A 26,568-nucleotide genomic window follows, 5' to 3' on the forward strand; every position below is an offset into this window, starting at 1 on the left:
AATATTAATTTCATACTTGGGCAAAGAAAAAATTAAATTAAAATCTGAAAAACGAATTGAACGATCATTCCGAGTCAGGTTTTTCCGAGTGATTAATTCAATTATTTATTTAAAAAATTAAATTCTTTAAATTTCACATTTGTTAATAATAAAATTCAATATATGTAAATTATTTGAGTTAGAATTTCTCAAACAGATCGATCCCCTAAAATTAACAAATTTAATTTTCAATGTTAATTGATTTTTTTTTACTCCTACTGCATTGAAAAAAAAATTTATTTGATTCAAATAATCGTTTTCTTGACTATTATTAAATAAATATTTATTTGAACTAAATAATTTTTATATGAAATAAATAAACTTGTATTTAAAACAAATACCATTTAATTGATTTAAATAATAAATATTTATTTGATAATATTCAACTACCTAACCGATTATTTAAAATCAAATTAATAAAATTTAAAATAGGTTGTCGTTTAATGTAATAAAAAATAAAAATGATTGAAAAACCATTTTTTTAGTACACCAGTAATGAAAAAAATCTATAATAAAAAATAAATATTTTTTGTTGTACAAAAAGAAAGAGTCATCGATAATTATTGCATTGTAAACTGGAAACTTAGATTAATCACTTTTATACTTGGTCATGAAGTTCATAATATTCATTCATTTTTCTTCATCCCTGATATACTCTTTGTATATTGCAATCACAACTGACTTGAATAGGGAACGTTGTGTCCACAGAAATGCAATATCCTTTGACTTGTGAGCCTATACACGTGATGTCTATTTACGATATAATAGACCGGCTACTCACTTCATATTTAAGCTAATATTTGCTAAGTTTCAAGAAAAGATATTAAGAAATATTAAGAAGCTAAACAAATCTTAACTCTTGATATAAATATTTCACGATTTATATCATTTTAGAAAGTAATTATATATGGACGCATGAAGAAGTTTAAAAAATTATTTCTTTATATTTTCATTTAATTAAATTTCATTACATATAATTTTCATTAACCCGAATTTTCATAAAACATAAAAGCCATTTTAATGAATTTTTATTAGGTAGATTGCATAGAATTTTCTTTTAGATGGATTTTCATTTGTTCGAATTATTATTTGTGAATTTCCATATGACCGATTTCTCATACTACAGGATTTATACTTAACCGAAAAATCATTTAACAGAATTTATAATTTATAGAATTTTTATTTGTCCGAAATTGAAAATAATCGATCAAACAATCGACAAAAAGATTTCGGCGCGATTTTTTTAAGTAATCAATTACAATTTTATGGATTGATTGATTTTAAAAATCGCGCCAAAATCTTTCTGTCGATTGTTTGTTAGGACAAATGCGAAAATTCTATCAATTAGAAACCCTTTTTAGTGATTTTTTGACTACCCGCGTGAAAAACGAACTATGGGAAAAAGCTATCAAAAGCTGGCAAAAGATGGGAGAAGATTTTCGCCATTGTTTTTAAGTTTTATCCCATACTTTAAAGAATTGCAAAAAACTCACAAACCATTGCTTATGAGCCTTTCCCATACTTTTTTTTAATATCATATAACATTGCTAAAATCTTGCCAAAGTATTGCAAAAATATGGGGATAAAATAAAGTCAATTTTTTCTAACTTACTTCTTATTTTTCTCATTTTTTTCTGAAAATCATTGCAAAACAATGGGAAAAAGATTAAGAAAGCAAAAATTTATTTTTATCATTTTTTCATCTTTAAAAATCAGATTTTTAAAGTATTGCTAAAACCTGGCAAAAATATACGAACAAAATTAATCAATTTTTCTCGTTATTTTAGCTTTAAAAATCTGATTTTTTAAGTATTGCAAAAATATGGGAATAAGATTTTAAAAGAAATAATCAATTTTCCTCTATTTTTCAACTTTAAAAATTGGATTTTTAAAGTATTGCAAAAATATGGGAAAAAGATTGGAAAGAAAAAACCAATTTTCCTCTATTTTTCAACTTTAAAAATTTAATTTTTAAAGTATTGCAAAAATATGGGAAAAAGATTTTGAAAGGAAAAATCACTTTTCCATCAATTTTCAATTTTAAAAATTGGATTTTTAAAGTATTGCAAAAATATGGGAAAAAGATTTTGAAAGAAAAAATCAATTTTCCTCTAATTTACAATTTTAAAAATTTGATTTTTAAAGTATTTTCCTCTATTTTTCAATTTTAAAAATTTGAGTTTTAAAGTATTGCAAAAATATGGGAAAAAGATTTTGAAAGAAAAAATCAAATTTCCTCTATTTTTCAACTTTAAAAATTTGATTTTTAAAGTATTGCAAAAATATGGGAAAAAGATTTTGAAAGGAAAAATCAATTTTCCTCTAATTTTCAATTTTAAAAATTTGATTTTTAAAGTATTTTCCTCTATTTTTCAATTTTAAAAATTTGAGTTTTAAAGTATTGCAAAAATATGGGAAAAAGATTTTGAAAGAAAAAATCAATTTTCCTCTATTTTTCAACTTTAAAACTCCAATTTTTAAAGTTGAAAAATAGAGGAAAATTGACTTTTTCTTTCAAAATCTTTTTCCCATATTTTTGCAATACTTTAGAAATCAAAATTTTAAAATTGAAAATTAGAGGAAAATTGATTTTTCCTTTCAAAATCTTTTTCCCATATTTTTGCAATACTTTAAAACTCAAATTTTTAAAATTGAAATATAGAGGAAAAAACTTTAAAAATCAAATTTTTAAAGTTGAAAATTAGAGGAAAATTGATTTTTCCTTTCAAAATCTTTTTCCCATATTTTTGCAATACTTTAAAAATCAAATTTTTAAAGTTGAAAAATAGAGGAAAATTGATTTTTTCTTTCCAATCTTTTTCCCATATTTTTGCAATACTTTAAAAATCAAATTTTTAAAGTTAAAAAATACAGGAAAATTGATTTTTCCTTTCAAAATCTTTTTCCCATATTTTTGCAATACTTTAAAGATCAAATTTTTAAAGTTGAAAAATAGACGAAAATTGGTTTTTTCTTTCCAATCTTTTTCCCATATTTTTGCAATAAGTTAAAAATCCAATTTTTAAAGTTGAAAAATAGAGGAAAATTGATTTTTCCTTTCAAAATCTTTTTCCTATATTTTTGCAATACTTTAAAAATCCAATTTTTAAAGTTAAAAAATAGAGGAAAATTGATTTTTCCTTTCAAAATCTTTTTCCCATATTTTTGCAATACTTTAAAAATCCAATTTTTAAAGTTGAAAAATAGAGGAAAATTGATTTTTCCTTTCAAAATCTTTTTCCCATATTTTTGCAATACTTTAAAAATCAGATTTTTAAAGCTAAAATAACGAGAAAAATTGACTTTATTTTATCCCCATATTTTTGCAATACTTTGGCAAGATTTTAGCAATATTATATGATATTAAAAAAAAGTATGGGAAAGGCTCATAAGCAATGGTTTGTGAGCTTTTTGCAATTCTTTAAAGTATGGGATAAAACTTAAAAACAATGGCGAAAATCTTCTCTCATCTTTTGCCAGCTTTTGATAGCTTTTTCCCATAGTTCGTTTTTCACGCGGGTAAGTATAAATTATGTGCTTTGTTAAATGAAAATTCGAACAAATAAAAATTCCGTGAAGTGAATTTTTGGTTATATGAAAATTATGTAAAAAGAAAATCAGTTTAATTAAAATTCTGCAAAATAATAATTCGAACGAATAAAATTCGACTCAATGAAAATTATATCTAATGAAATTCTATTTGAGTGTCTCGATCAAATATCTCGACCGACGCTCGGACGCATGCTCTAATGCGATGGCTGCGGTGTAAAAACATGATACATCGAATTGGCGTTGAAAAACATGATACGTCGGATTAGCGTTGGAAAACATGATACATCGTCGTTTGATTTGAAGAACATAACAAGGCGAAAACGAAATTTTTTTTTCAAATTTCTGTTGGTACCACTGACCGCGAAATTTAAAATGTGTCAAATCTTTGAAACTGTTTTATGAAACAAATGATTTTGCTTCATAATATTTCAGTTCAAAGAAAAATTAGGTTAAATAGCTTTTTATAAAGTTTATATTTAGATTGATAAAATCTGTGATTTTATAAATAATTCTATTTTATTATAAATATTTATATTGTAAATATTCTATTACAATTGGTGTTGTTTAAATATTTGTTTAGAGTCAATCATGGAGAGTAAGTAAAGTATATTTTTTAAAACACAATTATTAAATAAATTAAATTAACTTAGGTAAATTTTTTCTAGTAAACACTCCAATTATTCATTTCCTGGAGGATTTGCCACCCATGACGTTACTTCATACAGCTGTAAAAGTAATTAATAATACAGACGACCATTTAAATACAGAAATTATTTCTAATGAAAAAGGTTACAAAATTGTTAACCTAGAAAACAAAGGCAATGAACAAATATCAAGTAAATAAATAAATCTCTGTGAAACAAATTTTTTAATTACAGATCTAGATTTGTAAAATGATTTACGTTCAAATTTTTTTTTAATTATAGCTTTTACAAATACAGTTAGTTAGTTTTAAGTTATTTTTGATATTATTTTTCAGAAAAGAAATTAATATTAAATAAAAAAGATAAAGCTATATAAACTTGTGTTTTGTATTGTAATCCCGTTGATTTAAAACCAATTTCATGTAAAATATTTAAAATTATATGTGTATAGTGCAAGATTCTACTTCTATTATTTTAATATCATCATAAATTCTTAAAAAATGTAATATAACAAACCATTTTAAATTTCGCGGTCAGTGGTACCAACAGAAATTTGAAAAGAAAAATTTCGTTTTCGACGTGTCATGTTCTTCAAATCAAACGACGATATGTCATGTTTTCCAACGCTAATCTGAGATATCATGTTTTTCAACGCCAATTCGAGATATCATGTTTTTACACCCAGCCATCGAATGGTAGTCGGATAGCAGTGAGCCGCCCACAGGCTGTCACTGCTATTTGACTGGTAATAGAGCGTTCGTCCGAGCGTCGGTCGAGATATTTGATCGGGACACTCATTTAATGAAAATTTTAACAATTAATTTTTAAAACTTTTTCATGTGTCCCATTATATATACCTAAATAAATATTTAAATCCATATGAATATACAAATATTAAATAAAAATAGAAAAAAAAATTGTTCTATATTTTAATTTTTCACTGGCAAAATCTGACCTTTCTTATTTTATTTTCAACAAAATAAATATTTGCGTAATCCACCAGAGTCTTTTTCTAGAAAACACTAGTTGAATTTTAATGCGCATAGCACTTGAAGTATTTTCCACTCCCTGTTGTGTGTACTGGAATTTCAAGCGAGTAGTTTACATTAAAATTTAAACACGTATGTATATTTTTTAAGTTTACTATTATCTCAAGTAGTCCTTTAAAATAATAATATGGACTCACTAAACTGAAGAAATTATACTGATTTTTATTATATTATTATTAAAATATGAATTAAAAAATAATTATTTTCTTAATATTCAATCATAATAATCGTTTTTTTAATTGAAAATTTAATTGACTAAAAAGAGCATAGGAAGAAATTTATATTATAGTCTATAAAGTACATACGAAATATTCAATCAAAAATTGAAGAAAAATTAAACAAAAATCTAGAAATGTAGAAGATATCGAATCTGAAAATAAGAAATAAGAAGTATCTTATTTTAAGATGTTTTGGCAACATTAAGATGTTTAAGATGTATTATTTTTGTTTAAAAACGCTACTAAAACATCTTAAAATAAGATACTTCTTTTTGCAGTGACGTTTCTCTCTAAAATTGATGAATCATTAAAATTTCACTGATTACCATCAATGAAATAAAAAATCTATATCGAAATTAATTTTAACTCTAAAACAAACAAAAAAATCTACATCCACGCGAAGTATAGAACCCCAACCATTGTTGTTACAAATCCAGTGAGTAAACCACTCAGCTATTTTTTATTTACTCGTAATAAGTGAATGTCTTTTCAATCGAATTTTACAAATTCTTGGTGAAAATTTAATATACAATTAAGTAAATAACTTCTGATTATTTCACTTCTATTTTCATTATTTATTTTTTAAATATATTTTTCTAAATTTTTAGAGAACGTCATCGAAATCAGGAAGGTATTTTATTTAAAATCGGATAGTGTGCCAAGTTTGTCAATTTCCACAAACACACACACACACACACACAAGGGATATTCAAGGTTTTGAGAAAATAACTGAACGCTGGGGGAAAAAAAAGTAGGTTGAAATGGTGCACCGGTCGAAAAACCAACGAAAAAAGAAAAGCATGATGAGCTCGAACCGTAATGCGGAAGCTTTAGAAAAGAGATAAAAGAAGGCTCGCAAATGCAATTAATCCCTTGCGGAGTAACTCTCAAGGGTAGAGTTTTCCCATATATATATACACGAAATGGTATTATATATATACACATATATGCGTAAAAATGAGTTCGCAGAATAAAAGTCTGTTGAAAATGATGCGCGACCTGCGCCCTCCTCTCTATCTCCTATCTCTCTTGCACTGATCGAAATGAATTTACTGTTTACTCGGGAACAGTTGAGATTGCCCCCAGGGTTCGTTTCTTTATTCGAGAAATATACTTTATGCAGACTTAACTCTCATTTTAGAAGAGGGCAAACGATTATTTCGAAATCTTCCCTTTTCCTATATATTGTATAGTAAATAGTTTAGGATTATTTAAATCCTCTGATAATACACAATCAATATATATATATATATATATATAGCTCCTTGCATTTCATAATGAATTCCTTCCTTTACATCTAGAGATTCCATCATACTAAAATTTCAAATACGTGTCTAAATATTTCAATTTTCATCTCGCATTTATATTTTTTCTAATTATTCAAATATTTAAAAAATTTTATTGTATTTCAATTCGTATATTTATGATTTCAATAAATCTAAATTAGTATAGAAAATTACTATATAAATATATATCAATATATTAATTATAATTAATAAAATCTCTATTTAAGAAAAAATTCTTCATTAATTTATTTGATCAGTAAAGTTGGAAATTTTTTTAAATTGAATCTGTAAAATTAAAACTTATATTTAAACAGTGAAAACTGTTTTATTGAGCTCTGATAAACAAAATTGTATAAAGTCTTTATATATTATAATAAAATTAGATTAATTATAAGGGGAAGGACTGCTGAAATTACAATCTCCCAAAATTATGGCTGTTTAAGGTTGTCAATTTTTTTTCTGTAAATATTGAGTATTTATAACTGTAATATACTATGAGAAATTGAAAAACAATCAGTTCATTAATAATTTTTTAAACAAAACTCAAAAGCTTTTAAATCTAAAAATTTAAACTTCTGTCGCAATTTTTTTTATTTTTCATTGCTCATTTTTTAATGTTAAGGACGGATGTTGATTAACAAAAAAAATAAATAAAGTAAAATAAATTTTGAAGAAAAATAATAAGTTAGAAACTACACTAATCTTTATTATTAACAACCCGCTTATTCGGTAAGCGTAATTGCTCTTCGCTACACAAGATAGAAAAAGGTAGTGGACTGTTGCTTAGAGTGTTATCTATTCAACACCCCCGGGTAGACGGTATTTCGTTAAAAATATTCACAAAGAAAGAAATGAGATAACACAAATAAAGGTGATTAAATAAATTGAGAATTGAATTGACATAAAATAAGGTAACATTTATTCATACAACCCCCAATAGAAAATACATTCAAAACCCCAATTGATCTTTAAATAAAAAATGATTACAATGGAAAATACTGCTACGTTAAGCTACTTGAATTGATAATTCAAGTCTCACAAAAATCATATATTATGAACACAAACAAGAGATCAATAATGAGTGTAGGATTTTAATAACAACAGCAAAAAAATTAATTCGTGTAAATGAAACAAGTGTAATAGTGTTGGTTTTATGAGATTCTGTAATTTCCAAATTATGAATATAAATTCAAGACAACTCACCCAAATAATAATAACTAAAATGATACCGAAAAGTATCAAATTACTTTCTCACTCTCAGAAGTTAAATTGTTATCTGTCATATGAATCTGCAGTATGCGGAAGCTATCTTTCCACCTTCGTTTATTTTTATATATTTTCTTTTATCAAACTTGTTTTTCTTAATTGTCTTCGGACAATTATTTCAATATTTCAATTTCTGTTTATTAAAAATTCAGAATATTGGGTCACAAAATCTGAATTTTTTTTGAACAGTAAACTTGAAATATAAACAATTGCGAATATATAATAAATACTTTTAGACAAGAAATGGATTCTTCACTTTAACAATTAGAACACTTTATACTTTTCAGATAATCTTCTTGATTTTAATGAACTTTTATGTACTCGTCGACTTCACAGATTGTGGAATAAACACTTATATTTTTAATAAATAAAACTCGATGAACTTCAACCCTTACTATGGGGAATAAATGATCCTCTCTACCACTCTTAGTGGGAGTTAAACGTTAATATTCATCCGCTCCTTGGCGGGAAATACATCCGCTCTGCGGGAAAAACAAATTAAGACTCCCCGAATAATAATTAGGTGGCAACGATCACACCCATTTGGTATATAATTTTAGGTGGTGGGAGGGTTGATTTTGCAATCAACACCTCGTTGTTTCCATGCAAGTTTTAGCAAAACTTGCATTTTAATCGTGGCGTGATCGGTTCAACCACCTTTATTATCGGTATACTTTATATGTTTCCTCATTTTCCCAAAATAATGTGGCAACTCTTTGCAGTGTAAGTCCCACAACTTGCGAAATCGACTGTTAATTTAGTTTGAATTATTTCGCAATATGAAGTTCAATAATCTGAACTCATTTGCGAAATAAACTTTGATTTAGAAATTAAATAAAAAAAATGAATTTATAAATATTTATTGAATTAATTAGAAATATTATTTAACTATTCTAGTGTCTGAAACTTAATATGTGTGTGTGTGTGTTGTGTGTTGTATAGACGTATGTATATAATTGACAAATAGTTGTAACGTTGATAATATAAATATTATTTTTAATAAATAATATTTATCGCCAAAAAAAAAATTTAAAAATTACGGAAATCCGTCCGTAACATTTAATACACTTTTTTTATGATTCTGAACAATCAATCGTATGGATTTTGAAAAAATTCAATGTTTATTTCAAAAAATAAAATTTTTGAAAAACAAAAATAAATTGTTAAATTTTTAAAAATTACTTTTTTTGATTTTTCATAGTGAAATATGATTTAAGGTTCTAAAAAAAAAATTTTTTAATTGTTTTCATTGCTGTAGTAATTTTTAAAAATTTTATATCAAAAAAATGATTTCATTCATTTAAACAATCAAAACGCAAGAGTTCAGAAATTAACGTAAAACTTGTCAGTAGTAACGGATGTCTTAATCAGACAGGATGTTAGACAACCAATCGTCTTATCAGACAGTTTGTTCTACTTATTTTTTCTCACAAAGAAAAGAAGTAGCGTCTGAATTTTTTCCAATTTTAATTTAAAAAAAAATAATTTTCATTTTAACAGAATTTGAGTAACAAAAAAAAACAAGATTTTATATTTAATTTACATTATTACAAAATTCAATAAAAATTATCAATAATTGAAAAATATTACGCTATTTGAGAAAATTAAACAAAAAGTTATAATAAAATTGTTACGCTTCCTTTTTTTAATATACAGGGATTAATATTATTGACATAATTTTTTTTTATTATATTTATAAGTGGAGATCGCGAGACGACTTGTCGCATTTCAATTTATTCTTGACACGATTTAGCGTATAAGTTTAAAAGAAAATGTAATACTTTTTTTCATATTTACTAAATTTATGCAAATATATGCAGAGTTTTAATCATCTTTTTTTTCATAACGAATGTTGAATTTACGAAATATTAAGTTACTGTTTTTTACCTCGAAAATAATATTCATAAAATATTTTCCAATAAAAATGTGAGATAAATAAATAAAAAAATTCTCTAACGCAAAAAAACTTCAAAATTCACAACCACTATGGATTTATGTATATATATATATCCACTACTGGAACTTATAACCGGAGGGAAAATCAATATTTCCGTAAAAAGAGAAACACAATAATAATAATAATAATAAACATTTGTAGACATGTAATAATTTATATATAAAAATAACAATTGTAAGGGATTGAAAATCAATATAAAGACCTACCTAAAGGGTGGACATAAAAAAAAAAAATAATAAGAACATTTTAACGATATATAAATATACTGAATTCAATATGTACTATAATTGAAAAATTAACTCACAAACTAAAAAACATTCTGAAATTAAATTATTAAAATATTAAAACAATTAAACAAGTTACCCAAAAATTATAATAAATATATTCTATTCATTTGATGATTTATTCAATTTTATAAAATAATAAATAAAATATATATTTTAATATAATTTTTTTTCTAAATTAGAATAATATTGTTATAATATATTATGTATTATAAAGACAAAAATTTAATAATAACTTAACCAAATTAAAATTAATTTTCGTTTAAAATAATTAGGAAAATAATTTAAAGTAATTAGTTACCGCGTATATAATCAAAAGGGATATTTATAAATTTCACAGAGTTATAATAACTGTAAAATTAAAATAATTATTTGTCGCCATATGTTGATGTATTAATATAGAAACCTTTCACTTTCCCTCTGAATTAATTTTTACAAATAATTAATAAATCGAATCCTAAACATTAAGTATAAATGTCTTTCATAGTAACTAAATTCCTAATTAATATACATTTTTTTGTTTTAAATATTTTAAATTAATTATATTTTTTAAACTAAAATAAAAATTATTTATGTCAGATTATAATTAATTATGACCAATAATTGTAATTAATTATATCTAACCATCTAATCAATTATCACTTAATTAATTTAGATTAGTTTTTAAATTACATTTACATACATAAATAGTAATTAATTTCATCGATTAAAAGAAAACCCGATAACACTCGCAAATATAAATACAGTGGAACCTCGATTATCCGAACCCCTGTTATCCGAACCGTAAAACATTTTATCCGAACTTCTCTTATACGAACTTTTTTTGTCTTTCCGAATCTTAAAATTTATTTTTATATTTTTTTTTTCATTTTTAAAATTTCGTTAAAAAACGAATATGATTCAATTTTCCAAAGCAAAATAACAAAATTTATTTCAAAGAAATCTTAAAAAAAATCGTTTTTTTATTTTTTTAATGTATTTATATCTTAATTATTATTTAATATGTCCACAGAAAATTAAAAGGCATTAAAATAATAAGCGTTGCAGCTTATTTTAATACCTTATAATTTTCTGTGTCTTTAATTTAATATAAATATTTTTTTACATTAAAAATATTACATTAAATTAAATATAACTGTTCCACTGTTTTACTTTAATTAGGTATATAAAAAAATTTGAAATTTCCATTATCCGAACCCGCGGTCCTGTCTATAGTTTAGTTCGGATAATCGAGGTCCCACTGTACAAAGAAAAAAAAGAAAATAAAAATTTATATAAAAATAGAGGAGGACCAAATTTCTATATATAAATTTACAACAATAACTTGCGTTATACAATTTGTGTATATATATAGAAGGTCCCGCGAGCAATAATTGCCAATTAAATAAGGATTTATTAACAATATAAAATGTAAGAAAAGCTCTCCCACTCTCCATTAGATTTTATATCCCTCTTCTCGTTGTATATATCTACAGAAAAAAGAAAAAAAAGAAAAAAAAAAAGTGAAAGAAAAAGGGATAATGGATTCTTCCATTTTCATTTTTTAAATTATATAATATCCCGATCAATTGATATATCATCATCGGCGAGTATACTTTTGCAGTCGACATAAAGATCGTCTTATTCCCTTAAATTGCATTTGAATAAAGCAATTTGTGCACGGACCGTAATCTAATTCAGCCTCATAGCTAGTTTTCAGTGCGCGAAAGCACCAATAAATCAACCAGTTGCGCGGCATCGGCCTAGCACGCCCCTACGATGTAGTCAGATGGGTTAATTTCATTGCCATTCTGGGTTTTACGCGGCAAAAAAGTTTTACGGCTCTGTCTCAACTATAAAGGAATACGTGCTCGGATTTTAGGGTGACAATAATTTTAAATTCGACACCCCTCACCCTTTCACCTTTTTTTTTCTTCCTTCGTCTCCCACAAATGAAATATCTGAATTTAAGAATTATTTTCTTTAACTTAATTACAATTAACATAAATTATCATAATAAACTTTGTTACACAATTTATAAATAAAATATCCCAAGGACAATCTAACGAAATATGTATACAGATAAATATAAGAAATTAAAATATTATTATTATTATCAATAAAAGAATTTAAAAAGCCGTATAATTAAATAAAAAGTTATTATTATTATTGTATTATTTTTTAATGTATATAACAGTAAATTGAAAATGTATAAAAAGAAAATTATGACTTCTATAATTGAACCTCCCAATTCTGTAATTCGTTTAGCGCTCGGCCGGACGCTCTATTGGTAGTCGGGTAGCAGAAAGGGAGCCATTGACGCTCGCTACTACCCGACTACTAATAGAGCGTCCGTCCGAGCGCTAAACGAGTTATAGAATTGGGAGGTTCAATTTCATAAAGTAGAAAAAATTATTGGACGAATTAAAAATTTATTAAATTCATCATATTCTGTAATCTTCAAATAAAAAGATGTTCTAAATTTAAGAATAATTTCTAAATGCTAAATATTATATTCTTAAAGTTAGAATACGTTATTCTATAAGAATACAATATGTTTGCTTAAAAAAATATCTATAAAAAGAGAAAATTCGACAAATAAATTGTATAATATAGTATATTTATTTATTTTTATTCATGTTTTTTTATATTTTATTATATTTCACTCTATATACATTCATTTTTATTTTCTTCTCTTATAATGTACGAAAATTTCTTTTTAATTTTTATTCGAAAAAAAAACAATCTATACCTATAACAAGTAATGCATATCTAAAAATTCATCTATAAAAATGCAAATATGGATGAAATATCTAAAAGCAAGAATCGAAATTTATAATAATATATGATAAAAGAAGGTAGGTAAAGGCAGATGAGACAGCTTTCTAGGGAAACATATCGCTAAACACCGAGCAGCCAAAATGGAAAGCATATATGTATATATATATTTCAAGAGATATTTTTGTGTAAAAACTGTGTTCAATTCAAGTTTTCATTATAATAGCTGTTTCGAAAAAAAAGTTTCCTAGAAAAATATGATGAAGCTTTTAAAAAAAAGTTTCAAATCATTTTATAAAACTGTTGTGCGAAAGTTAAAATAAAAGAGTTCTCTTATTTTGAAAGAAACAAATTTTTATCACACAAAATGAAAACAAATTTTTAAATTCAAAAAAAATTAATAAATATTAATTTTGAATAATGTATATAAGAAAAATTTGTGTTATTAAAAAAAAATTGCAGTATCGATTTTTAAAGCAGATACAACGTTCTGGCTGCATTATTGCTTGTCATATTTTTTATAGTTAAGATTTATATTATTCTATAATATGTTTTTATAATTTTATTTAAAAATGTTTATATATAAAATTTTCTATAATTTTGATTTATAAACAAATTTTGTTTTCAATGAAATTATAAAACCAAAATTAAACAACAAAACAGTATAACTATCAAAATTATAATTATTTATTTTCAAATTATAAAAATATTATACATATAAATATAAACGTAAACACATGTCTTAGAAATTTCAATAAAAGTTGTGAAAAAAATCATTTTCTTTTAATAAATTATTATTAATTTCCAATTATTTTAATTGCATATTTTAAGAAAAATTAACATTTAATGAAAATTAAAATAGTTTTATTCATTTTTAAATCAATTTCTTATTCATGAAACATTTATATAAAATATAATTTTCAAAAAGAAATTATTAATTTATGAAACGATAATAATTGAAAATAAATTTTTATATATTATCTTTTAAACAAATTTTTAAAAAAATTAAAATCATTAATAAACAAATAATAAAATTATTAACTTACAAATCGTAACTATAAAAAAATGTTTAACAATACATTTAAAACTCTATAAAAAGTTGTATTAACAAATTAATTTATAATATTAAATTATTAAAAAATGAATTTTTTTTTTCATTAAAAATGAATTACTAAATAAATTAATTATTCAAAATAAATTTTTAATCAGAAAAAAAGCGTGAAACTTATTAAGAATTTTTTACAAAAGTAAAAAATACATTAAATTTTTGTAAAATTTAAATAAACTTGTTTTTTTGTAATGGGTACATTTTTTGATAAATGTATTATGATGTCGCGCTCGCGAGGTGTACACGCATGTATAGAATGTACATGTACATCGAGTTGAAAATCGAAACATCTACGCGGACATCTAAAACAGCTATCTCACCGCCTGCCACCAGGGCCTTCGGCACTTGAAAATTCACAACAGAAGTTAAATAATTATCGTTTATTATTAAAAAAAATATTTACACCCTATTCACGTTTACTTTCTCTCTAAATAACCTAAAAACAAAAATAAAATTCGCGATATTATAAATGCACTAGTTCTCGTCGTGCTTATTGTGTGTTATATGCTTCACCAAAAGATGTTACCTAGCGTGGCTCTAGTGCCACCTGATAGACCCTGAGAAATCCGCGAGAAAACTGGAACTTCCTTCGACCATGCGCGAGAACTTTAATCGAATTTCGTCGCTTACGGTAGCGACAATGGACCACTTTCCACCCCCTCAGGATGCAGTAACACATTGTCACCGAAAATTGATATATCAAATATAAAATTATTGCCCTCTAACTTTCTAAACTGCTCTAACTCATTTAAGTATTATTCTTCATCTATAATTATTTTAAAATAAATTTAATTCTAAAAAAAATAAGGAATACCTTAATATTTTCATTGTTATTAACATATTGTTATTCTGAATTCTAACTTTTTCTCATTATTTAACCAAGTAATTTGTCCTTTCTTTATTAGACAAAGATTAAAACAACTGAATTTTAGCATAATAAAAGGCTAATTACGTAACAAAACAATGGTAATTATGCAAAAGAGGTGCTAAAAAAAAAAGAAACAACTTTTTGCATCACTATCGATTTTTAAAAAAGCAAACAGCGACAACTATAGGTAAAGTCTTCAACTTCCGGCCTTTCATCAATTTCAAGTGCGGATTTACGAGAAATTTATCATTATTTTTACAAGGTTTTTATCGTAAAATCGAGGACAATATCGATCCTCGATACATAATTAATTATAAAAAATAAGAATACACTTACTTGAAAAACATTTTACCAGTGATATTTAAAAGCGAAGTGTTTAAAGGATTGGTTGTCACGTGTTGAATTTGTGAGAACAATGGCAGGTCCGGTGAAAAAACGTGAAATTCAACAAAATTTTGGCAAAACTAGCGATGATGAGAGTGGTAATTCATCTGGAAATGAAGAAAATGAAAATATAATCTCAAAGGAGCAGGTAATTAACAAAAATTTTCATGTAAAAATTGCCATGACGTTGTTAAAAGGCATTCTAACCTCAATTTTAAGCATGGGTCATATTTGTCTCGATTTACTGTTTCAATCAACATTTTTTTTGCAATTTTTCGCCTTTTAACAATGAATGAATATTAAAATATCATTAATTTCATGTGATATTATCTATCTAATTAAAAACTACTGTAAAACTAATTTATTTTGCCTCGTGCTCTAAACTTAAACTTTACACAGCGCATAATTGTTGCGCATTGCGGGTTATCTATTTGCAGGGATTGTAAATTTGAAAAAAAACGCGGGAAGTTTATATGAAAAAAATCTTTATTAAACGTTCAAGTTACTAATATGTAATTAATATATACGAATTATTTATATATAAATTTAATCAGTATTAAATGATTTATTTCGAATTTCAGGGAATGGAAATCACTGTCGATTTTGAAGGACGAAGTCCAACAGATCCTGATTTCCATGGGATCAAAACTCTTTTGCAACAGCTTTTCCTAAAAGCACATGTAGATTTAAGTAATCTCGCAAATTTAATAATTGAACAAAATTACATTGGATCAGTAGTGAAACAATCACAAGATGACGCAGCGTCTGATGATGAAGACGATGACGATGACATCAACGATGTTTTTGGAATTACAACTGTAATAAATATTTCCAATAGACAGGTATTTATATTATTCTTTAATCTCTAACTTTTTCATTAATTTTTTTTTTATTTTAATATAATTGAATTAAAAATGAAAAATATTCAAATAATTATCTATTTATTAAATATAACTAGGGAAATATTTTTCAAAACAATTTTTAATTAAAAATTAGATTAATTGAAATTTAAAAAAAAGAAACCAATTAAAATTAGAAGAAAATAATGTGAAACTAATTATTTTGTTTCAGAACGTACAATGTATTCAACAATTGCGCGATTTATTGAAACAAATGTCAAATGATCATGCAACTGACGCAACTAATACAATGATTAAAAATGTCCTTGAAAATGATTCCGCTCCACTTGGTTTATTAATTAATGAACGTTTTGTTAATCTTCCTGCACAAATTTCCGTTCCACTATTGGAAAATTTAATTTCTGAAATGAAACGTGCCACAAACAAACGAATGCCATTTGAATTTTCACATTTTATATTGATTTGTAAATTATACAAACCAACCGAGGAAGATGTGACAAAGAAGAAAAATAAAAATAAACGAAGAAACGCTAACGAAGAACCAGAAGTATTTTGGAGTAATCCTGAGGAGGAACTTTTCAATGAGGAAGCAACTTGTAGTTTTGAGTTTTCTGTCGAATTGGAATCAGACAGTGGTCTTTCCGGTGCATGGACTGAATCTGATAAAGAAATGACTCCATACAGACGAGTTCTTTTGTTCGATGCCTCGAAACTTCAGACAATTGTCGATAAGATAAAGCAAGAAATTCAATAAACAATCTTTTGCAAAAAAAAACTGGATAAAAGAAACTTGTACTCTTTCAAAAAAAAAAAAAAGAAGAAACTAATCCTATTTAAACATTTATATGAATCTTTCTTTGTAAGAAATCCAAAGAATTTCTACGTTTTGATACGGATACTCGTAAGTTTTATATTTTAATTAAAGCAAGAAAGATTTATCTATTATTAATATGCTTGAAACTCTGAACGTTCAAATAAACGATTTTTTTTAGAACTACTACTATGAAAAATATGAAATAGTATCCCTTTTTTGTAAGGGAATATTTTTTAAATATTTAAATTAAAAGGAGTAGTAAGCATATATTTTTTTTATTTGAACGTTCAGAATATTGCAGAACACCAATATTTTATATATATATGGAAAAATAAATTATTTTCACAACGCGTTTATAGTAATTTCGATATATATAAATATATATGTTATGTATACGTTGAAGAATATAAAAAGCTTTTATACTGCTTCTCGTAAAAAGGAAAATATTTATTTTTAGACCTTTATCTTCTAGTAGAAAATTCGAGTCTCTGTACTATGTAATGTACAATGTAAAAAATAATTATTTACTGCATTTTTAAATGCAACTAAATTATAAAATTCTTTCTTTTTTTAATATTCCTTAACCTAAGGATCTTAATTACTTATTATTATATTATTATTATTTGTAAATTCTTGGCACGAATGTTGTAAAATTATATGAAAATAACATTATGACTGATCATTTGATATTTTGAAAGACTGTCTTAATGGCTTTGCTCGTCTCCTCATGGTTCCTAAAATATTTAACATTTCGGAAACTGCTGGCGGCTTTTCTGTTTCTTGCTTTCGCTTTCGTTCCTCCTCTCTCTCTTTCTATTACACAAAAATATATATGTATAAACTAAATTTTCTATGAAGTACATTATAATTTTAACTCTTAATTTAATAATGGTTAAATAATGTAAATAATAATAAACTTATAGAATGTTATTAAAAAAAAAATTTTAATCCAAGTTTAAAACTTTTTCTAGTAAATAAAATTTCTAATATAAAAATTGACTTTTTTAAATTTCTATTTACTTTAGTAAACATACCTCTGTGTGCTTGAGAGTAAACCTTCCCCCTTTTATTTGGTTAATGATGTCATCAATTGCTGAAACAATGCAAATATTACTTTCGCTCGTAAATCATAACATTAAGATTACATTTGAATTATGAAATTGCAAGAAATTAATTAAATTTAATTTTTTTCAAAAATTACAAAAAAACAAAAATACCTGGTTGCTGTGGAATCGTAGTCGGTTTCTTGGTGATGCCGAGTATTTTTTCCATATCATTAACGGCCGATTCTCTTTCGTGACTTAATTTCTCTCTAGTAATTAATTTAAGGGACGATTGATTATTGGAAAACATTGGTGGTGGTGGAGGTGGAGGAGGAGGAGGTGGCGGAGGTTGATTCCGTTTTGCCTCAATCACAGTTATTTTGCTTTCCAAATCTTTCACGACTTCCTCTAAGTTTGCGGCTCTCTTTTCAGCTCTTTCCGCTTTCTGCATAACCATCTCAAGCTCCGACTCGGCGAGTTTCAGCTTTTCTTCGACAATTTCAAATTCTACATTCGACTCCTTTTCCTCTAATTTATCATGAAGAAGTTGAATCTGAGTTGCGTGGCTCTGTTGCTCTTCTTCTAATAGTCTTTTCAAAGATTCAACTTCTTGAAGTACGGTCATCATCCTTCCTCCTGGCTCGTCGCCTATTTCTGCCATAAGAAGCGCCGATTGGTGTGCAAGAATATTTCTCTCCTTTTGAACCTAGAATATTAATAATTTCTTTTTTTTATTTTTAATTTCAAGTTTTTTTCCCCCAACCATTGAATGTTATTTACTATAATTTTAAACTATTTTAAATGTACTTATTTTTCAAATACAAATTCAAAATTAAATCTTTTTAGTTTATAATATAAACTTACTCTGTCGGCTTCAATTTTCATCATTTTAGCATTTTCCCTCTCATTATCACATTGAGTTTTTAAGGTTTGCACCTCTTCAGCTACCATTCTTGTAATACGTTCCAAATTGTCTTTTTGCTGTTTTAATTCTCTCATTTTTTCTTCCTCTGCGAATACATAAAAAGAAAAGGAATAAATTCAACAATCATAACTATAAGTGAAAGCAAAAAAAAAAAGTTTTTAATAAACTCACCACTTTGACGGGCTATTCTTTCATCTTCGAGTTGAGAAGTTAAAAGTATAACTTGTTCTTGTGCTTCGAATTCTTGTAAACGAGCTGAATTTAGTTCTGTTTGTAATTTCGCAACTTCCTGGCTTAAGTCTAAAATAAGAAGCTTATTTGAAAAATTAATTGTATTGAATTATTTAAAGAAAATAAAAAAAACAGACAAAAATAAACTGATAATTATAATTTATCGTAAATAAAACAATAAACAATTCTAATTTACCTAATCAAATTTATAATTCATTCTATATTTATGATATTTAAAGAAAATCTGAGAGAATTTTCAAGGATAATTATTTCGTTTACAGTTGAAAAAAAGAAATGTTCTAAATTTAGAGAAATGAAAATAAGTGAAAAGCCCTTTAATATACCTCGAACAGTTTCTCGAAGTTGTTCAAGATCTTCGTTATTTGAGTCAACCTCATCGGATAAATCGACATCCGGCAGTCCTTCCGGATTCGATTCCAATATCTTTTGTGCTATCACTTGAGACCTTCTCTTAAGTTCCCGATTCTGTCTGTACCACTAAAAGAACAAAATCGATGAATTACAAACTAACGTATAGTGATAAAATAAGGGACAAGTGGTAATGTTGTATACGTAAAGTAATCCGCTTTAACATCACGGAAGTATTTGTAAGTATATACATATATATATTCGCCCTACTTGAGATGCTTGCTGCATAGCTTTATGCATTGCTCCTGTCTCGACGTCATATTGCCTCTTAAGCTGCTCATATTCTTTACAGACCGCCTCGGAAACTGTAGAAGGAAATACGTTATTTGTATGATAAACAGAAATTTCTTTAAAAAGCAATGAACGAAGCCATGACATCTTAAAATTTTAAAAGGAAATCTTAACATATTTTTCTTCATTCATTATTCAGGTTAATTTTTCCTGACTACAATAATAATTTAATTTATCAATCATTTGTTTTATGAATTCTATTTTTGTCAAATTTTAATCAGTTTATATTTAAACTTGATTTATTATGCATAATGTATGTATTTAGGTTTCTGTTTTTTTTAATTCTATAATAAATTTCTGTAAGTCATTAATTAATTTCTTCATCAATTTAAAAAATTTAAAAAAAAAATAATAGTAATAATAATTAATAATAATAATAATTATTATTAATAATAATTAATAAAATTAAAAATTAAAATTTTTAGTAATTATTTAAAACAAAATTAATTACCTGTCCGTAATTTTTGTAGTTTTTGCTCCTTATCGTGCACTTGTGATTGAAGATTACTGTTTTGCCTCTGCAATTGTTGATACTTCTTCCCTAAATCGGAATTTTCTTTGTTCACTGAAATATAAAGATTAGATCAAATTAAATTGTTTAAAAATTATTTCTTCTTTCTTTTTGAAAAATATTTTTTACTTTAAAACTTAAGAAAAAACAATTTTTTATTCTATAAAACGTTAGTTTATCATATCACTTAAAAAAAGTTATATAAATATTCATAAAAAAGAAAATTATTTCAATTATATTTTTATAAATGTACCTTTTCAAAAAATTGTAACAAATTGAAAAAATGAATGAATTTTTAAAAATAGATTACAAGAATATCTAAATGAAAATTTTTGTTTTCTTAAACTTTAAAAATTTCAAGTACAAATGATTCATCTTATTATAATAAATTATAATATGTAGAGTGTTGTCAGAAGGGCGTAATTGGTTTTCAAAAATGCAATAGATAGAATCACATGATTACGATCACGTTATGAATATCAAGTACCTACGTTAAAATTTATTCTTTTACATTGACACAATTTACTTGATATATTTTATACATCTTTTCAGTACATTTTTAATTAATATTTAATTATTCTTTTAAATTATCATGGATTTACATTTATATCTTCTGTTATTTTTCAAATTAGGTTTTCTTCAATTTAAAAAATTTTTTTCTAAATATTATAATAAAATGAATTAAATTAAAGAGAATTAAAATATTAAATTTATATTTGTTATTAAACTAAAATTAATAGAACTTTAAAAAAGATATAAACTGAAAAATAAAAAAAATTAGAAAAAAATATTGATACTTAAATGTAAATATGTTTTACTTCTGAAAAGCTCAATGTACTTAAATACAAAATTAATTCCGCTTCATAAATGAATTACAAGAAATATGATTAAATTGATTTTTTTCACAATGAACGGAAAACTGATAATAAGGAATTAAATTTTAATTATAACATATCATTTATAAATTGACCACACATGAACTGTGTGACTAATCTTATACAACATTGCTTCTTCAATCTGCATATGAGAATGAATCATTATAATGACCAAGACGCCTGTAGCAATTTGTAACCATGAACTATAATTTTGATCTGTGCCCTTTTACCATATAACTAATGCGACTTACTCAAATGGAGGTCAAAATAGCCAATTAACACTTTACATTTAAGATTTTCAATTAATCAAACACATTTTATATTGCTTATTAGAAAATTATTTTTGTCTTGGATATTTTTTGAAAAATTTTTAAAATAATATTACTTTCTTAGGAAGGAAATTTAGTTTATAAGATTGATGACTGAATATACGACGTAGAAACTAAAGAATTGAAATCAAATTTTTAAAATAATTAAATTGGAAAAATAAATAAATAATAAAATAGTGTTGGCTAATTTACGTTTAATTTATATTGAAAATAAAATTTTGTCATTATTTGTTGAAAACAAAATTAGGAAAATGTTCTATTTAGTAATTATTATAAAATTAAAATAAAAAATAAAACTTCTTTACCAGATTCGCTTCTTTGTAGCAAAAGTTTCCTTCGCTTCTCCGAGTCCTCGTATTTATTTTTCCATTTATTCTCGAGAAAACTATTGCTTCTATTTAAAGTGGGACTACATGGACTATTCAGTCGTGAATTATTTAATTTAGGACTGAGTGGACTATTTAATTTTGAACTGTATTCAAATTTCCTCGCAGGTGATGATCTCCCTTCAGAATGTCGAAGTTCAACATTATTTGATAAATTCAAATTATTACGAATCTTTTGACTAGCAGCATTGGCATCTAATTTTTCAAAAGCCGCACGTTGTGCCGCCACTGATATTGATTTTGCCGATGATGATTTTTCCAATGATCCACGTCTTGGTGGTAGGCGGTCATGCAACTTCATTGTTGTACTCGAAATTTTTGGAACCGGAATGTGAGAGTGATTCATGGTTGTGGAACTTCTCGGGGATTCCGCCCGCAGGACAATATTCAATTCTGCTTTGTTCATCTTTGTATATCCTTGATCCTATCTGAAATCATACATATATATTTTAGAATATTAATAAATTTTCAACTGTCGACATTAATTATTATACACAAATGTTTATAGATCTCGCGTAACTGATTGTGATTGTAAATTTTACTTTAATATTTATTTATTACTACGTTCTTATCTTGATAGTTTTTTTTTTAATATCATCGCAATTAATCGTGTAGAATTATTCACAGATTGTAAATTATACACAAAAATTTGATTTCTTTTAGTATTTTAAAAAATAAATTTTTACGGCAATAAACAGGAGATTTTAAATTCGATTGAATCAGAGAACAGAGTGACTTATCGATTGCTTTCGCGGGGTCAAAGAACCATAATCAGTGCGCAAAAAAAATATATATTTTATACGTACAGGATGTTTGCCTTTTATTTTATTACCGTGTCAATTTTACCAATTACTTTAGTTTTATCTTACGTTTAAATTACTTTAGATGTTTTTCTGTTTAAAAATTTTTTATTTTCAATTTCAAAAATTGACAAACTTTAATGAAATGAATAGTAAAATTTAAAATAATTTATTTTAAATTAATAATAATAATATTATTATTAAATTAAAATTTTCTAGTGTTAAAATTTATGTGACACATGTTAATTAATCAAAAATTACCATTAAATTAGTAGTATTTTAAAATTATTTCTGAAAAAATGTTAAGTTTTTTTTATTAAACTTTTCAATCAAGAAAATAAATACTTTAATTGTCAAGTTTGAAGAAATATAATTATTATTTATAATTTGGTCACAACTTCAAAAACAGTTTTTTTTAACTTTATTGGGGGATGGAGGAACCCAAACATTTCCACCCAACCGCGCGCACTTTCCACGAAGGGTTAATAACTTGCTGAGTTCTCTAAAAATAAATTTATCAGACTTGCCCCCCTAGCTAGACAGCGTTCGAAATAGCTACTCTGTTAATCTCTACACCATCTGTTTCCATAATTACACATTTTTTCCAAAAAAGGAAAATAAAAAAATAATATAATAGTCAAAACTTTTCAGATAATTAAAAGTGAATTCTTTTTTTCGAAAATAATTATTATCAAATTTTTTAGAGAAAATGTTACGAAAAAATTTGAAAATTAAAATTTATTTAATTAAACATAATTTTTATATTCTCATCGTATGTGATAAGATATTCAATTTACAATAATTTTTTGAACTGAAAATTTTTAAATTATTATATTAAAAATTTATTAAAGAAATCTACCACATTATTAAATATTTCCTTCTTTACATTAAGGAAACTGACATAACTATTAAAAATATGATTGATTATTGTAATTGTTAATCCCGTCACGTTTTATTAGAATTTTCAAGTCAATCATTGATATTTACCTCCTTTAAACACGTTTAAAATAATAAAATCCTTGAATCACGACAATCCTTAGACCACACACACGATGAAAAAACTTGTTTTTCATTCAAATTAAATCGAATTGGTTTTCATTTTTAAAAACGTTTAAAACAATAATTTTTTCTAGTTTTTTTAAAAAAATAATTGTCATTACATTGTAAAATTGTAAAATTTTGAAATTTCACGTTTTATAGAAATTTTTACATAATGTCACGGTTAAGAATCACTTTCACTATATAGACATTATTTGTCGAAGATTGTTCAATGCTATATGGGAGTTTTAGAAGTGGCGCGAAAGGCTTCAACCGCGGTCGAACTACGACTGTCACTAATTCTCTGTAATTTTACGTTATCTTAGAGAGCTGCGTTCCAATGCCATGAGGGATACTCAAGAATGTGTGCCATTTAATTCAAACTCCTTTACATATACATATACGTAAGCGCACTAGTTCGATTTAATTTTACAAAAAAAAGAAATTCCCACCTGTAGACAAAACAATTTCGAAAAAAAATTTGCAAAGTTTTAGAAAAAAAAAGCGAAAATAAATTTTCAACATCAAGGAAAAAAATCTGAAACAAAAAAGTTTAAATATAATTTCAAACATTAAAACGTATTAATTTTAATTTTTAATTAATAATTTAAAATAATTAAATTTGAAAAGTCGAAGAAATGTTTATTTAATATTTATATTATTGCGAGACTAGGATTATCTTCTTTTTTTTGTAGGAAGAATTATCCCTGACATGAATTAATATTAAAATTTTATAGAACAATAATGTTAAAGCTTTTTGAATGCAAAAATTTTGCGTATAAAGTGAGTCTTGCGCGTGAGAGTACAAATTCAATAGTTTACTGGAGAGAATGCAATTTATGTGGTTTAGCCTTCAGAAAATTACTCGACGGATTTGGCGACATTCATTTAAAATCATGAAATTGCAGCCCACACATTGCATTGTTTGTACAATTAAACAAGTCTGAGTAAATTGTCATTGTTAGTTGACATGCTTCATTATTAATTAAGCCAATTAAAATTTACTAATTGAGCTGAGAATTATGAGTTATTGAACTGACTTTATATTGTATACAATAATAATTATAGAACCAATTTTTTGAAAAGAACAATTTTTTATAAAAATTGTTTATGTTTCTAATATTTTTTTTTTAAACTTTTAACTTTTTCAGTTTTCCACATGGTTTTTTATTCCTTTATTTTTATTTATTATTTAATTTTTTGTTTTTGAAAAATGAAATTGAAATAAATTTATATTAAAAATTAAATTTTCTTCATGTTAGAAGAGATTAAAAAATTCCTCAAAGAATTTTAATGAATTTTTTTTTTAATTATTAAAAGACAATTATAAAAAAAAATTAATAAAAGAAACTAATTAATTAGAACCTATTTACAAAAGTCTTTTCAATAATTTAAAAAGAAATCAGTTATTTTTCTATAATAATTTCGATTGAATAAATAATTCTTATAATAAGTTTAATGAAAATAAATAATTACCGTTAAATAAAATTGAAGAAATCACAATATCGATCCTTAGTGAAGGTATAGATAAGAAGAAGACACTTATTTGTTGACGATGATTTATAATAAAATAATTCAGAATGTGGAACGATGGATTAGTTTCTTATGACATTGTATTCTCACACCTGTAGCACCTTGATAATACCTGTACACATATTAGTCATCACTTGTGAATAATCATTTCTGGAGTTTTTATTCGATTTCAAAGTAACCATAACCGCATCCGGTGACAGATGTAGAAATAAATTTTACATTATCAAAGGAAATAAACTTTCTTGGCTTTTCCTTATGATGATCAACATCGGTCTGTAAATAATAAAATATTCAATATCACAATACTTTCTTTATAAATATAGATTTTAAAAATCAAAATTTTACTTTATTTTAAGTTTCTTTTGCTTTGAAAATATTATATAGAAAAGAATATTTTTTTTTTAATTTTGAAACAAGAAAAACTAATAAGTTATCTTCTTAATAAAATTTCAAGAAAAAAAAGGTACATATTTTTTTTACCGAAAGAAAAAACGAAAACGATGAATGACGTATCATGTATACGAAAATACTAATATAAACTGAACACAAGAAACGCAATACAAGTGCAAAAGTGAGTTGTACTTTCACAAGTGAAGAGTTTTCGCAACGTAGAATCGATGATATACAGAAAAGGTTTTTTTTTATTTACTTGCCTTTTACTTCCTGAGAATATGGTATATCTATTCTGATCTAAAACAAAGATGAGGAATATGAAAATAAATAGAAATATCTTGACAAAAAGTAGAGAAATGTATATATTTATTTAATATATATTTTTAATGAAACATTTTAAACATCTACAAATATTATTTATTAATATTTATCCCATTTAATATAAACAAGTATACTAAGTAAACTAACAAAATGAAAAAATATAATAATGAAAATTATATTTTTATTTTAAAATCTACTCTAAGTTTTTCGCAACTAAAGTCATTTAACATTTGCCATCATCATCTTAAAGATGATCTATTGTCTTAAATTATTAAGCCTTCATTATTTTTCTCACTATATAAAAAAAACGTGACTCATGTCAATTGCAATGTACGCGAATTACGAAAAGTTGAATACAAAGTGACTATCAAAAAGAA

The 26,568-nt window shown here is 25.0% G+C and overlaps 3 protein-coding genes across 7 annotated transcripts in view; 1 reads left to right on the plus strand and 2 right to left on the minus strand.

The window, feature by feature from the left end:
* The window catches only part of LOC127279466 (protein Skeletor, isoforms B/C), a 96,708-nt gene extending 81,929 nt beyond the window's left edge, over positions 1 to 14,779 (minus strand). The window contains exon 1 of one of the 3 annotated variants that reach the window (XM_051301824.1): positions 14,481 to 14,779. The gene's annotated coding sequence lies outside the window, so the exon portion shown is untranslated. The remainder of the gene's footprint in view (positions 1 to 14,480) is intronic. The other 2 variants (XM_051301821.1, XM_051301823.1) reach the window with 2 other exon arrangements.
* A 423-nt stretch (positions 14,780 to 15,202) lies between these two features.
* Positions 15,203 to 17,442, plus strand: LOC127279468 (protein BCCIP homolog). The gene is made up of 3 exons (XM_051301834.1): positions 15,203 to 15,560; positions 15,994 to 16,254; positions 16,484 to 17,442. The coding sequence occupies exons 1-3, from the start codon at positions 15,444 to 15,446 to the stop codon at positions 17,024 to 17,026; spliced, it is 921 nt and encodes a 306-aa protein (XP_051157791.1). The 5' UTR covers positions 15,203 to 15,443; the 3' UTR covers positions 17,027 to 17,442.
* A 70-nt stretch (positions 17,443 to 17,512) lies between these two features.
* LOC127279467 (shootin-1) lies at positions 17,513 to 26,076 on the minus strand. 3 transcript variants are annotated; one of them, XM_051301831.1, is made up of 11 exons: positions 25,945 to 26,076; positions 25,421 to 25,750; positions 22,026 to 22,534; positions 20,457 to 20,570; positions 19,925 to 20,019; positions 19,630 to 19,783; positions 19,226 to 19,354; positions 18,994 to 19,139; positions 18,304 to 18,835; positions 18,121 to 18,179; positions 17,513 to 17,899 (listed from the first exon to the last, which is right to left on the minus strand). In XM_051301831.1, exons 3-11 carry the CDS (start codon positions 22,510 to 22,512, stop codon positions 17,756 to 17,758), a joined length of 1,860 nt encoding a protein of 619 aa, XP_051157788.1. In that variant the 5' UTR covers positions 22,513 to 22,534; positions 25,421 to 25,750; positions 25,945 to 26,076; the 3' UTR covers positions 17,513 to 17,755. The 3 variants fall into 3 exon arrangements, with proteins under 3 accessions (XP_051157788.1, XP_051157789.1, XP_051157790.1); XM_051301832.1 differs by having other exon boundaries at positions 25,958 to 26,066; XM_051301833.1 differs by lacking the exons at positions 25,421 to 25,750; positions 25,945 to 26,076 and adding an exon at positions 23,894 to 24,392.
* Positions 26,077 to 26,568: the final 492 nt, after the last annotated feature.

This window comes from Leptopilina boulardi, unplaced genomic scaffold (assembly GCF_019393585.1).
Source record: "Leptopilina boulardi isolate dan_hultmark-lab unplaced genomic scaffold, ZJU_Lbou_2.1 LbouV2_216, whole genome shotgun sequence".
NCBI classification, from domain to species: Eukaryota; Metazoa; Arthropoda; class Insecta; order Hymenoptera; family Figitidae; genus Leptopilina; species Leptopilina boulardi.